The sequence below is a fragment of the Neoarius graeffei genome, chromosome 25 (assembly GCF_027579695.1).
Source record: "Neoarius graeffei isolate fNeoGra1 chromosome 25, fNeoGra1.pri, whole genome shotgun sequence".
Lineage (NCBI taxonomy): Eukaryota > Metazoa > Chordata > Actinopteri > Siluriformes > Ariidae > Neoarius > Neoarius graeffei.
Window position 1 is genome coordinate 57,472,888 of NC_083593.1, and position 15,575 is coordinate 57,488,462.

The window sequence follows — 15,575 nt, forward strand, 5'->3', positions numbered from 1 at the left end:
GTGTGTCCAAATCCAAACGGTTGACTGGGAAAAGGTGGAGTGAAGAGGATGACGTTTGGAATGTGATGATGGATATGAATGCAAAAAAAAAAAAAAAAATCAGTGACAAGAATGCACTGTTGTGGAAAAGTGAATAAATAACTGAGTCTGAAAAAAACTTGCTTCATCAGAAAAATGAGATGAGAAATGAACTTTGTCAGAAAGTCACTATGTTACTGAAGTTTTGGTGGAAAAGCCGCTTTAATGAGAGACATTTTAATAATCAGCTCCGCCCACTACAAGAAAGTAAACTTGGTTCAGTACGACTCACTCAGTTATGGATAGAACACTATGACCTGTCTCACTCTTCTCCTGTCTGTCTCTCAGGTTTATTGTGGCAGTTGAGGCCCAGTGATACAGAGGTGGAGCTTTTGGCCCACACGAGGAACGTCGTGAGCTCGGAGCTGGAGGAGGAGACGGGCCTGGAGACGGGCTGGATCCAGAACGGAGGCCTGTTTATTGCCTCCAACAAGCAAAGACTGGACGAGTACAAGCGCCTCATGTCGGTACGTCACGCTGAGTCAAAATCCTCAGCTCCTGAATAACCATGAGGTGTTCTAATCCCATCTGTTTGAGCCGAGAACACAATCTGTGACTAAAATTTGTTTCCTCTGTTTGCTTTGTTTGTAAATCCGTATCAACCATATTTACCTGATCATTTTGTTTAGTGAAAACGAACGTTCAGATGAATCGCAGCTCGGTAAATGCAGCCAGCCCCGCCCACACTCGTTCGCATACAGGAACCTGATTGGCTCTTTTTATTTTATGATGTAATAACACTACCCTGTCATGTTCAGCTAGGTTTTGTGGCAGTTCTTCAGGAACTTCTGGAGCAGTTTGTTGACTGATGTTCACATTTTTCATTTTATACACTCCCTGGCCACTTTAATAGGAACGTGTTGAGTCTAAGATCCCTGTTCTTGGCTGCAGGAGTGGAACCCAATGTGGTGTTCTGTTCTGCTGTTTCACGCTGAGATGCTTTTCTGCTCACCACGGTTGTAAAAAGTGATTATATGAGTTACTATATCCTTCCTGGCAAAAAAAAAAAAAGCTCGAACCACCTTGAATCTGTCCATTTCCCTCTGACCCTCTTATCAACAAGGTGTTTGTTTCCACCCACAGAACTGTCGCTCACTCACTCGAAGGTTGTTGTTTGTTTTCTGCACCATTCTGTGTGAACTCTAGAGACTGTTGTGTGTGGAAACCCCAGGAGATCAGCAGTTTCTGAAATACTCAAACCTTTTATGCTCCATCTGGCTCAAACCAACACCCATACCACAGTGAAAGAAAGTCACACTTCACTGTGAGATCACAATTTTTATATTGTATAGCTACAGATCTCCAGATGCACATCTGTGTGCGTTCGTTAATAACTAATTTTATACGTAGCTTTATTTATGAATTGTATTGGTTCTTTTCTGGTTTTCAGTTGGGGAAAGTGTATGGGATCGAGTCGTATGTGCTCTCGCCTGCAGAAACCAAAGAGCTCTACCCCCTGATGAATGTGAAGGATCTCTACGGGACTCTGTACGTCCCCAAAGATGGAACTATGGACCCTGCTGGTACCTGTACCACCCTGTCCAGAGCAGCTAGTGCCCGCGGAGCCACGGTACCACAGAACGGTTCTCTCTTGGGTTCTGTTCGGATATTTACAGTCGATTAAACACTTCATCACTCGCAATAAGAAAGCTGTTTGATAGTTTTATTTACAATGTCGTGTTTTTTAATTTTTGTTTTGTTTTTTTGACCGACACACAAACTAACGATCAAGTGTACACACAGCGTTAATGTCTAGGCGAGAAAAAAGCGCTGTTACGAAGCTGAATGTGCTGACTGGGCTCAGGCGCTCCATGTTGTCATGGTAATGTTGATGGTAACACGTAATGTGCATACTGATTAATTGTCTAGTGTGAAAGCTCTCTGTTCATGCAGATTTATAATAATAATAATAATAATCTCATCTCATTATCTGTAGCCGCTTTATCCTGTTCTACAGGGTCGCAGGCGAGCTGGAGCCTATCCCAGCTGACTACGGGCGAAAGGCGGGGTTCACCCTGGACAAGTCGCCAGGTCATCACAGGGCTGACACATAGACACAGACAACCATTCACACTCACATTCACACCTACGCTCAATTTAGAGTCACCAGTTAACCTAACCTGCATGTCTTTGGACTGTGGGGGAAACCGGAGCACCCGGAGGAAACCCACGCGGACACGGGGAGAACATGCAAACTCCGCACAGAAAGGCCCTCGCCGGCCACGGGGCTTGAACCCGGACCTTCTTGCTGTGAGGCGACAGCGGTAGCCACTACACCACCGTGCTGCCTAATAATAATAATAAGGTTGTATGAGAATACGTACTTATTGAGTGAGCAGGAGGGCCGGACGGGAAAATATTTGGCTCGAGGTCATGCCGTACGGACCGAGCGCCTGCGCTCGGTCCGTACGGCATGACCTCGAGCCAAATATTTTCCTGTCCGGCCCTCCTCACTCAATAAGTACATATTCTTATTTATCTATCACTCCCAGAACATTCTCCTTCTTCACACTTGTTCACTAAAACGGGTCGGCAAATAAACTTCAGTACCCATTAGTTAACACACCTGTTAGTGACCCTGCCAGTAAAGTCTCAATGGAGAAAGTGTTGATAAAAGTGTCGTGATAAAATGACAAACACCAGCCTCGTCCTTTTGCAAATCAAAGAAGGTTTATTGCAGAAACGGACAAATAGTGATGAAAGTTCGGCACACCACTCATACCGTCCCTTTCTTCTCAAATCTATATATACTCTTTACGAGATAAAGAGACATCTATTGCATTACATGCCCTGATTGTGCTCCAGGAGCGTGATCAGCTCTCAAGCTGATTGGTTCTCTTCTAATCACTGGCTTGCATGCACATCTGCTACGCACGTAACGAGCATAAGATGAACATGTTTTGGTACAGAATGTTCTAAGTCATTAGTCCTTGAAGAGGCAGCACTCCGTGAAAAGGAAAATTTACAAAACAGTATGACACTAAAATTTACTCTACAAAAAGTAATGAAGTTAAAGTGGTTAAATGTAAACCTTTTTTCTCCTGGTTAGGTCATTAAAATCTATCACTATCGACTGAAAGATTTTATCATAATTTTTCAGTGATATCGCCCAGTTAAAACAGTTTTTATTAAATGTCATTCTATTTTTTTTTTTTGAGGAATTAATGTTATTATTAGTAAAATACTGAGTGCCAATGATTACAGTTTATTTATTAAAAAAGATGAATGTAAATTAGGGCTGTGCGATATGGGAAAAAATGAATATCCCGATACATTTTCTCCATTTCACGATATACGATATATATCTCGATATATTTAAATCCCCTCTAAAGGACCCCATGAAATCTAACTTTTACTCTTTACTGTTTTCACTACAATCCCTGCAGATTAAATAACATTCTTGGTTAACTTTACAGGTGGTTTTCAACAACACATTTTACATTTTCATGTTGGTGATTAATCACAATTGAGTTGAAATAAGACTATTTTTATTCAACAAAGCTGTGGCACAAACTGCAAAAACAATCTTGAAAATTTCAACAAAGGGGCAACACAATACAGAGCTGCTCAGAGCTCAAACCTATAAAGTGCAGCTCAACACTGAGAAAGACATTCGGCCTAAATAAGAAAAGTGCTCTTTCATTAAATTATTTTTAAAAATAGATCTCCAAGCTATTAACCTGACTACTGAGAACCACTGGAACATTCACAATAGAGAGAGAGATTGAGGGAGAGAAGAGAGAGATCTGCAAAACATCATTTTTCTCTTCGCACACTTTTGAACTGAATGTTTTCTGGCTCCGCCTCTCAGATGTGTAGAATTCCGGTGTTGCCTTCTCTGTAAAATGTCTGCGACCAGGCAACTCATGTTTGGGATCGAGTGTGTTTAGTAATTTTTGGAAGCCTGGTTTTTCCACTATACTAACTGGGATCATGTCTTCGGCAATGAAGTTAGTGATCGCATCCGTTATAGCTCTCCATCTCTGACTCGGTTTCTCATATGGGTGGCTTTGGAGAACGAGGCCGCTATGGTCATTTGTTTAGCTCGTGGGGGGTTTTAGCTCGTGGGCAAGTAGTTTGGAGTTTCAGAGACTCTTCATACTGTACCGGGTGAGTTTCAGGTGATGGAACATATTTGTCGTGCTGCTGCCTTTCGTGATGACAGAGTTTTTTTGCACACTTTACAAACTGGCATTTGCTGTTCCACGTCCTCCTCGCGATATCCAAAAAAACCTTACTAGTTATTTTAGGAACCAATTCGTCCACTTCCATTTTTAATTTGTCGCTGAAATTGACAGAGCTTACACGGTAGCCTATGCAGCACCAGCGATTGCACGAACTGAGTCAGCGCTGTAAACCGGAACTAGGAAATCTTCCCGCCGGCAGTGTTGCCAGATACTGCTGACGTTTTCCAGCCCAAAATATGTTCAAAACCTGCCAAAATGCACTTAAAACCGCCCAATTGGGCGGGAAACCGCCCAATCTGGCAACACAACCAAAACTAGAAACTCTTCCCGGAAGTTCCTTTCAGCACCGAGATGTCGCCCGGGATTGGTTGGCGAGTGCGTGACGTTATTGTTTTCTTTCCCCTTAGGCAGCCTCTCATGTAACTGCCTGAGGGACAGGGAGAAAACCACCGGAAAATGTTTTAAACAAATGCAAGTCGGAAGATGACCATAAAATACTCGATAGTTACGATATAATAATTTTATGTATCGCACACAGAATTTTCGGCGATGTATCGAGTATATTCGATATATCGCACAGCCCTAATGTAAATACTGTTTTTTTATATTTTATCAGTTTTTATAGTTACATTTCATGTTGTGGAACGTCCATGAGACAAGATATATAAAAAAAAAAAAAAGCAGTTTGTCATGTGACTGAGACGTCACCAAGCGCTGAAACTGGAGACTCCTTCCATAAGTGTTACAGTATGAGTTTATATGGTGAAGCTCAACACAGTTAACAGATTTTATTAGATTTTTTTGGGTGTGTGAGATATTCCAGACAGAACACAGTTAATTATTAATTTAACGTGCGATGACCTGATTATTCTTCCTGACTGCAGGTGATCGAGAACTGTCCCGTGACGGGCATCCAGGTGAAGACGGACCACATGGGTGTGAGGAGAGTGAAGGCAGTGGAAACAGAATTTGGGACGATTGAGACCCCCTGTGTGGTGAACTGCGCAGGTTTCTGTCACACCACACACGCGTTCCTTCTCTCACTGCATTTACACTTCACTCAGCTTGAACTTTTTATTTAAAGCTTAGTTAAAGTTTATTAGGAAATACGTTAAAGGTGCCAACTGCAAAGTCATCTGAAAATTATTATTATTGTTATTGTACATGGCATTTTCCTCTGTCTCGCAAGAACAATATCATGTGGACGAACAGGATGTGATCATTTTGATATCCTGAGGGTTGCTTTTCTCCATTTTGGGACAGTTTACTTCCCTCTTGAGGTAAACAGTACGGCTCTACGGAAACGGCCAAACGCGAAGCAGGAGCTTTAACTAATGAGCATAACTATAGAACTGCATCACACCAAGATGGCGATGCCACCAAGAAAACATCGTGACTCTGCATCGGCCTCAGAGAGTTTTGAGTCGCAGGGATGTCATTTGCGGCTGATGTTTACAAATAGATCTGTGAAACAAACAAGACGAATATTTATATCTTTTCTCTGTTCCTGCTTTTTGTGTTCTCGTTTCTTTCTCTGTAAGATCAAAACATTAGGTGTGTAACTCCAAACTCACTACTGTGGAGTCAAGCTCATGCATTCTAATGCTAAGATAGCTAAGTGCTAGCTAGAATTATTTAGTTATCTGTCCAGAAAAATGACACGTCACCTCTCTAACCTCGCTGTATCTTGCAGTTGCACTCACTAGGCAGGCTTTCCTTTCCTTTTCTTTTCCGCTGGAGGGAGGGCTGAGTCCGCCATGTTTGCCCACACCGACTTGTTTTAGTTAAAAGGAGATCAGACACGCCCCACGGTGGTCACATGATATTGTTGCTCACTTGCTTCGGTGATCTCCGTAATTGTAAAATGCGGGACACTTTTTATCTCAAACATTTACACACAGGATATGCTGTGTGTGTGTGTGTGTGTGTGTGGGGGGGGGTAGTGAAACATCTCGGAACTCCAACGGCAATAGAAATGGAACATTTTACCCAGAATTCAACTTTACAGTCAGAACCTTTAAGCTACTTTGGAATAGTCTGGCTAACGCGACTTCAAAGCTCTGTGAGCATTTGGTCTGGCAAAGATATTAAGCCCAACCGTTTCCCAGAGCCCGTGGTTGACCCGCCTCCCTGAAATGCCTCAGTTTGCTGCTGGTCGAAGCCAGAAAAGGCTGTGACGAAGCTTAAACCAATCACATCACTCTTTCCTCTGACGTATGCGACGCAACGGGGCTAACTGGTAGATTAAACTCTTACCGAAGCCGGTCGGGAGCAAGGCGAAAACGTCCTTCCTTTCAATAAATACCTCCAGGGCTGCTCTTTGCTCCGTTTTCAATGAGAACTTCCCGTTGAATGCTTTCAATACAGCATCTACCGCTGTGTTAAAGGCTTGCCGCTGCTCCATGTTCGTGATGTGAATGAAGCGCTTCCGGCATAGATCCTGTAAACAATCTATGGCTTCCGGTCGCAGTTCTACTACGTCAGTGCCTTGAACACGCCTCTACCCAGGGCCGTTGGAGATGCTCAAAGTTGATTGGCTCCCGATTTTTCGGGAGCTTGGAAGAGCTGGAGATAGCCTGCCTTGCCAGACTAAGCTCACAACAGGCCCTCGTGTTGCGTCACGCTTAGGATAGGCGGGCCCAGGCTAACTTTGGAAGCCATTTTCCATTCACTTTCCTGTGCTTTTAAAAAAATTAAAACATTTATTTCGCATCCAATCCATCAAAATAACCTTTTAATATATATTCATAAACATTTAAAAAAAATAGATGTTAGGATTTCTACGAATCAATAAATGAACAAATACTTTATTGAATCATTTACCTGAACATTTATTAAGAATTTTATAATTAAAATAATTGACGTATTTATTGAATTGTTTTCTGTTGAGTTGCTCTGATTGGACGGTGCATTCGCATGCTGGACGCTTTGTGAATTAGATTTCTGAAATAAACTAAATATGATAAATAGTAGATCCACAAAACCCAGAACAAAATGCCTAGTAATAAATTAAAAGCATTTTAATAATGACAATAAACAAAAAGAAATCTTGATGCATTAAATTCCTCAATAAATCCATAATTCCCTTAATAAATCCAACATCAGACCCCCTCCGGGTTGGGCGAGATCGGACCGGGGGGGGGGAGTGACTGACTGACCTACAGGATGGATCACTGTTATGACTGTATATCAGACTCCTGATTGTGAGACAGATGAGCGCTGATTGAGTCTGTGGATGTGAGATGATCTGAAAAAGTGAGAGGAGTCTGAAGATAAATTTACCTGGAGTTCGTTTAGTGCTCAGTGTTTGTGCATGTATTTTATTGCATGACCAGAAGAGAGCGCTCCTGGCTTACAATTGTGGATGGTGATCTCACCACGAGATGGAGAGCCGCGCTGGTTCAGACCTGAACTGTGTATAAAAAGCTGCATCTGGCCTCTGAGAAAGCGGCCTCTAAAGCGCAAAGTTCATCTCATGCACTTGTTTCACTCCAGATTCAAAAATTAAACAAATTTAAATGTCTTCCATCTGCTTTGTCTCTGATTGGTCAAGTGTTTGAACTACTGTCCTTCCAATTACAATTACAACAATTAATCCTCTTCGTCCATCCGAGAGCATAGGGCTTCAGTGAAGTGCCTCCACCGCTTCCGGTCACATGCGGTCTTCCTCACCTCTTGCCATGAGGTGTTGGCTCTAGTTAAGTCCTTGTTGACACCCCTCCTCCAAGACAGCCACGGCCTTCCCCACCTTCTCTTCCCTTGAGGGTTCCACTCAAGGGCGGCTCTGTTGATTGATGCAGAGAGCTTTCGTAGGGTCTGGCCTATCCATCTCCATTTTCTTCTCCTGATGGTAACTTCTACTGGTTCTTGGCCTGTTCTCTCTAGTAGGTCTTGATTACTGACCTTCCTGGGCCACCAGATTCGAAGGATGTAGCGTAGTCTTGAGTTGATGAAGGTTTGGAGTTTTAGTGATGTTGAGTTGTCATGCCCCACGTTTCACAGCCATATAACAGGATGGACTTCACGTTGGATTCGAGGATTCGTAGTTTGGTTTTGATGGAGATGTTCCTGGCCCTACAGACTGGTTTTAGCTGGGTAAACGCAGCCTTAGCCTTTCCTATGCGAGCCTCGACGTCCTTGCTTGCCCCTCCATCGTTGCTGATGACACTCCCAAGTAGGGTTGTCAAACGATTAAAAAATTTAATTGCGATTAATCTCAGAATTTCATATAGTTAATCGTGATTAATCGCACTTTTTTAAATCTATGTAAATGAAATGAGGCTTTTAAAGTGAAATGTTACAAATTAAATGGTGAACACATTTTATGCTAAAAGTACTTGTTAAAAACTGCTGGGACAAGAGAAAATGGTAAGGGAGTTCATTCACTCACATACTAGGCAGTACTGAACATACAAAACACAAAATTGGATTGTGTGATGGATTAGGGAGCTGCAGTCTCAAATATAAAACATGTAGTCACATACTACTGTGTCTCAGTTCAGACATGTGCGACAAAAGAAAATAAAAACGAACTAAAACTTCAATTGTGCTGGAGTTGTATTCAGTCACAGCCTATAGGACCTCACAGTGCTGTGCAAAGAAAAATAAATTGCAGTTGGACTTCAATAAAGACATTTAGTGTCCTATCACAGTGCTACAGCATACTGACATCTCACTTTACAAAAGTATTTTAGAACTGCAAAGTCCATTCCAAAACCAACTCGATCACACTCTTCATAGAACACTGGCCTAATTCAAAATCAAGCAACAGGTTAAATTAGACCAGTTAATCTGAACAGCAACAACAGATTGGCCTTAATTTGGGAATAATGGAGTTAGACACAGCTTCTATTTTGCTGACTCTGCAAGCCAGCTGCTTAGGCACACAAGTCTGGTCACACTGCTAGGTGACAAAGCAGCTCGCTTTTTCTGCACAATGTGTCCAGAAAGAGAAAACAACCTCTCACAAGGTACTGATGTGGCAGGTGTTGCTAAGTACTTGCGAGCAAGGCAGGCCAATTTGGGGTGAGACCCAGCATGTTTAGACCACCATTCCAAAAGACCAGTCCTCCATGCTAATGACAGGCTCAGCTCTATAGACCCTTTTCAGTCACGTGACCTTCGTAAACGCGACCGCCATTTTGGACATGTAGTGGACTTCGGCTCGAATCAGTTTGAATGCGAGGAAGGCGACAAACGAAAAACATAAAAGAAAAAGGAGCGAGATGCAGAAAACACCTTCACTATCCAGCGACGTAGGGCATTTACAGGGCGAGCAGAGGGAGAGGGATTTGCAAAAATTGAGGTTAGCAGGCTTAGAGAACGACGTTTACCTGCTTCCACCAGGATTGTTCACTGACGTACAGAAGTACACGAAGCCCTCGTCTTTACCTGACTTCGGCCCACATGATCTGTATACCTATGTCATTAAAAACCCATCGCCATACACATACATGCCAACGTCCGAGGTTCCGGAGCGCGCTCCCGCTTGCTCCAGGAGTGCTCCGGCCGAGGTTACGGAGCGCGCTCCGGCTTGCTCCGGAGCAAGCCGCTTAATTTGAGGGCAACCTCGGCCGGAGTGTGCTCCGGAACCTCGGCCGGAGCACTCCTGGAGCAAGCCGGCGCGCGCTGCTTAATTTGAGGGGAACCTCGGCCGGAGCACTCCGGGAGCAAGCCGGCGCGCGCTGCTTAATTTGAGGGGAACCTCGGCCGGAGCACTCCGGGAGCAAGCCGGCGCGCGCTGCTTAATTTGAGGGAGAGCAAGCCGGAGCGCGCTCCGGAACCTCGGACGTCGGCTCCGGCAGCTATTTATACTGGATCCGGTGTAAATAGCTGCCGGATCATAATTACAGTAAACTAGTAAATACAGTAAAGGAAAAACTTGAGACTGAAAGGTTTTAACAGTCATCCAAATGACTGAACGTAAACATTGCTACAGTAACATACCAGCTACTTGTTGACATTAGCTAGTCAACAATAGCTACTACAGAAGAACAAAGAGGTTACAATGGGTTATTTTAGCCTATTTGGTTACACACTCGCCGCCACAGAATGTTAACAGCAATGTAATGCCTTTTCTGGCTAATTTTATTCGTCTTACCTCCAACAAAGTGGTCACTACACAAGCGCTGGTATGCCGAGGGCTGCCAATCTGTTAATGGCCGCTATCCATCTTCTCCGTCGGGATCCGATAAAATGATAACCCTTGCCTTGTTTGTTGATGGTTACTACATCCAGGTGCACAACAATATAATGGCATGATGGAAGTCTTGCTGAAAGTAAAAACTTTCTTTGCTGCCGTTCCTCAATGTTGGCTGTGGTAAACTACTGGTAGTACACGTCCAAAATGGCGGCCGCGTTTGTCGTGACGTCACGTGAAAAGGGTCCATAGCGCTCCAGGCATTTTTCAATGCAGTCCTCCTCTTCATCAGACTCCGATTCTGAAGCAACCAAGAGAGCTGCTTTTTTCTGTGGTGGTTCAGATGTTACTGTTTGCACTGGTTCCTGTGCAAGCATCTCCTCCCTCATAATGCCAGCAATCAGTGTCCACACCTCAGCTCTCTCAGATCTGTGTAGACACTTGAGGTCCTTAAATCTAGGGTCAAGTGCTGTGGAAATCTTCAGCCAGGTACTGTTTTTTTTTTCTTTGCGTTTCTCCATGTCCAAGGTAAACGTCTGCTTGAACTTCACAATGTAGGCAGGGTCATCCGAGACCGATGGCATAATGCAGGCAATACGACCAAATAAGAAACAAATTTTTCTCCTCCCAGGATTTCAGTAAAGTACCTGCAAAACAAAATGTAAAATTACTGAGAGAGCCTACTTAATTCATTTATAGGCCTACTATATACTCATTCGTTTATATATTCAGTCGCGCACAAAAACTATAGGCTAGGGCCTACTGCACAACAGTTAAAAAAAAAAAAGTGAGGTTAAAATAACTGCTCTGTAACACAGCTAAAATCACTGGCAGGTGTTAGCCCCGTGCATATCAGCAATGACACAAAATAGAGAGAACAAGGGTTAGCCTACCTGCAGGGCTCCAGCAATGTCTCCGGCTTCTGCAGCTTTTCCAGCTCGGCCTTTGTTGGCATGGTGACACTGGTTTTGTGCAGGGCTAGGGCGTCTTTTACTGGTTCTTGGTGTCTTTGCAGACGTTTCACCATCTCCAGAGTGGAGTTCCATCTGGTTGGTACGTCTTGCACGAGTGACTCAGTCTTCAGCCCATGTGCAACTTGCTGTTTTTCTAATTCCGAGGTATTTGGTGGACTATGTTTGAAGTGCCCCACCACCTTGCGGCACTCAGAAAGCGCACCGTCAAATGCACTATTTTGTAGGGACACTGTGACAGTACGTTGGATGCTGTGTGCGACGCATGGCAAATGTTCGAACGGTAGGTGTCTCGTCGCTGCTATCATATTCCTTGCACTATCTGTGCTTAGGGTGGTCACTTTACTTTCGATGTTCCACTGCTTCGCCACATCCATAAAATGCTTGGCACACGTCGCAGCATGATGCCTCTCCTCTGTTTTCATGACTGTTAAAGCATGGGAATGAAGCTGCCCCTGTTCATCTATATAATGGCCTGTAACTCCGAGATAGCTGTCGTTACCTAGTGATGTCCAATAATCACCCGTAAGAGCAATGGTGGCTGTGAGTTCCAAATCCTGAGCTAGTTTTTCCCTCTCAGTTTCGAATAGCTCATGAATCCTGTTGACGATAGTTGACCTGGAGGGTAGCTCATACAATGGGTCCTTGGAAGCAATCCTAATTATGTCGCACAGACCCTCATCCTCCACTATGTTAATCGGTCTGCATGCTGTAGCTATCCATTTAGCAATTGCCACCGTTAATTTGTTTGTAGTTGGTTTATCCATCGTCTGCCATCGAACATTGTCCAATGTTGTCTGTCGTACATTGCCAGAGCTCAACCTGCTGCCAAATGTGTGCTTGGCCTGCATGTGGTATTTCAGGCTGGATGTACTCCGGTGATAGCTAAACTCAGCCTGACAATCACTGCAAACAGCCTTTTGTTTTGTCAAGTGAGCCATCTGGCAAACTTTTGAAATGAAACTTCCCGTTTAACAGACCTTTCTCCATCACTCACACTTACTCTTATTGAAGCAGCGTGCGACAAGCCTCAACATGAACTACGGGTGACTCGCAGGGCCAAATTAGAATTTGCGTTAACGGCACTATTTTTTTTAATCGCGATAAATTGAGATCGCATTAATGCGTTATCGCGTTAACTTCGACAGCCCTACTCCCAAGGTACGTGAATTCCTTCACTGTCTCCAGCTCTGTTCCTCTGCAGCACACAGGTTTGGCCTTCCTAGCTGTTTTGACCCACATCTCTTTTGTTTTTGTTGCGTTTATTGCCAGTCCCACTCGACTCGAGTTGTGCTCTAATTTCTGCATTTTCTCTCTCATCTGACTGATGCTGTGGCTCAGGAGGGCGAGATCATCCGCGAAGTCTAGGTCGTCTAGCATATCCATCAACGTCCACTATATCCCTGTCCTTCCTTCTTTTGTGGGCTCCCTCATTACCCAGTCAAGTACGGTTATGAAAAGCAGCGGGCTTAAGAGGCACCCCTGTCTCACTCCAGTGGTCATGTTAAAAGGCTCTGTCAGAGCTCCTTCGTGGGATACTTGGGCTTGAAAGTTGGTGTAGAAGACTTTAATCATGTTTATGGTCTTTGTGGGTATTCCATAGAGGGCAAGGATGTTCCAAAGTGCGGTCCTGTCGACTGAGTCGAAGGCTTTCTCGTAATCAATAAAGACCGCATACAGTTGTGAGTTGAATTCTATGGATTGTTCAACTATGATTCTCAGGGCTGCAATCTGGTCACTACATGATCCGTTTGGGCGGAAGCCTGCTTGGTTGTCTCCAAGTTTGGATTCCATGGTGTTTGCCATCCGGTTAAGGATTATTCTGCAGAGTAGCTTGCTGGCAACTGAGAGGAGCATTATGCCACGCCAGTTTTTACACTGGGTCAGATCTCCTTTCTTTGGTAGTTTAATGATGATACCTTTCTTCCAGTCTAAGGGTATCTTCTCTTCTTGCCATATTCTGTTAAGGAGGGGGAGGAGGGCTTCAACAGACAGACTGCCTGCCTCTTTCCAAACTTCTGGGAGTATACCATCAGTTCCTGTGGCTTTACCATTCTTGAGTGATGAGAGCGCCTTATGAATCTCTGCCTTGCTTGGTGGTCCGGTGCGTATGTCATGCACTTCCTTTTGAGGTTCAACTTCTGGAGGGTCCGGTGGGGGTGTGTGATTGAGGATGTCTTCAAAGTGTTCTCTCCAACATTTCATTTGCTGTTCCTTTATTGCAAGCAGCTTGCCCTCTTTATCCTGTACCGGCTTGCTAATTTGCCTCCTTCTGCCACGTAGAGTTTTCGTATTTCTGTAAAGGGTTTTCATGTCCTGCTTGGAAGCGGCCTCTTCCACCTCAGCGGCCATGTCCGAAATCCACTTCCTTTTGTCTCTCCTACAGCTTCTCTTCACTTTCCGGTCTGCTTTGTTGTAGAGCTTTATAGCATTAGCCTTCTGATTCCTGGTTCTACTGTTGTCAGTATTTTGCTTTCAGTTTGCGTCTGTCCTCCACCTTCTCCCATGTCTCTTGATTCATCCACTCCTTCTTCTCTCTCTTAATCTTTCCCAGAACCTCTTCACATGTGCTTGTGTATGCTTCCTTGATGATAAACCATTCCGTTTCGATTTCATCATCTTTCTCCTCTTCGTCGTCTGAGTTGTAGCGTAGGGCATCAAAGCGGTTTGCCAAGGTGAATGTGAATTCTTGTTTTGTTTCTGGGTTTGTCAGCCTCTCCACATTATACTTTGTTGTCAACTCTTTTTTCTTCCTACAGGCTGCGAGGCGTATCCTGCAGGTAGCCAAGAGTAGGTGGTGGTCCGAGCCAACATCAGCACTTCTCTTTATTCTGCAGTGTTGTAGGGTTCCACGCCATCTTCTAGAAATTGCAATGTGGTCTATCTGGTTCTCAACAGATCCATCAGGTGATTGCCAGGTCACTTTGTGGCTCTCCTTGTGCGGGAACAAGGTGCTGCCTATTACCAGGTCGTTCATGGAGCAGAAGTCGACAAAGAGCTCTCGGTTGTAGTTCATGGTCCCGACACCTTGCTTTCCCATCACTCTTTCATTGCCACTGTCTACTGATCCCACTTTGGCATTCATGTCACCCATGAGGATGGTGATGTCCCTCTTCTTGCGTTTGGCCATGGTGGCTTGCAGCTGTTCATAGAACATTTCCTTATCTGCTTCACTTCCATCATTTGTAGGGGCATATGCCTGTATGATGGTTGTGTCTTGACTGTGGGATGTGAACCTCGCCATGATGATTCTCTCTGAGATGGGTTCCCATTCCTTCAGACTCTGTGCACTTGTCTTTGATATGATGATTCCTACTCCTCTTACATGTGTTGGGTGATCTTCTGGGAGGCTAGAGCATATGATGGTTTCTCCACTCTGTAGGGTTGTTTTACCACTTCCAAGCCATCTCGTTTCGCTTAACCCAACAATTTCAATCTTCAGCCTCTTCATTTCTGCAGCTACTTGGTGAATTCTTCCAGCTTGGAAAAGAGTTCTAACATTTCATGTTGCAATTTTAGTACGATATTTGGGGGACAGAAGTTTCGGTCGATGAGACGTCCTAGGCTGTCCTCCACCAGAAATGTTATTAAGTCTATTAGCACGCCTCGTCCCACACTGAGTTGATCCTCTTGCAGGTTGAGTCCTTTTCACTGAGGTTTTCGTAATCAGAGATTATCCACCTGTGGGTGATTGGCCTCAGAGGCCCAGAGGCTTCACGTGCACCTACCGTATTGGCCTCAGGGATTGCGGATGTACTTCGCGTTATCCTGAGTTCATCCCTGCACCATGGTGAGGCACACTCTCCTGAGTGTGGGGACTGCAGCGACCGTGGCATCCCTAGGTGCTCCGACTTCGCAGGGGACTGTCCTTCCACTCACCTTTTAAAGAGTCCTTTAATGTCATCAAGTCAGAGAGACATTCCATCCATATAGGGCGGCACAGTGGTATAGTGGTTATTACTGTCACCTCACAGCAAGAAGGTTCTGGGTTTGAGCCCAGTGGCTGACGGGGGGTCTTTCTGTGTGGAGTTTGCATGTTCTCCCCGTGTCTGTGTGGGTTTCCACCGGGTGCTCCGGTTTCCCCCACAGTCCAAACACATGCAGTTAGGTTAACATGGGGCGGCCTTGGGCTGAAGTGCCCTTGAACAAGGTACCGAACCCCTGACTGCTCCCTGAGCTCTGTAGTATAGCTGCCCACTG

The 15,575-nt window shown here is 44.6% G+C and overlaps 1 protein-coding gene across 2 annotated transcripts in view; it reads left to right on the forward strand.

Moving 5' to 3' along the window:
• sardh (sarcosine dehydrogenase) overlaps positions 1-15,575 on the forward strand; it is a 59,951-nt gene that overhangs the window by 12,103 nt on the left and 32,273 nt on the right. For both annotated transcript variants that reach the window (XM_060908949.1, XM_060908948.1), the window contains exons 3-5: positions 367-545; positions 1,469-1,648; positions 5,150-5,273. In XM_060908949.1, coding sequence (XP_060764932.1) covers positions 367-545; positions 1,469-1,648; positions 5,150-5,273 — 483 coding nt within the window. The remainder of the gene's footprint in view (positions 1-366; positions 546-1,468; positions 1,649-5,149; positions 5,274-15,575) is intronic.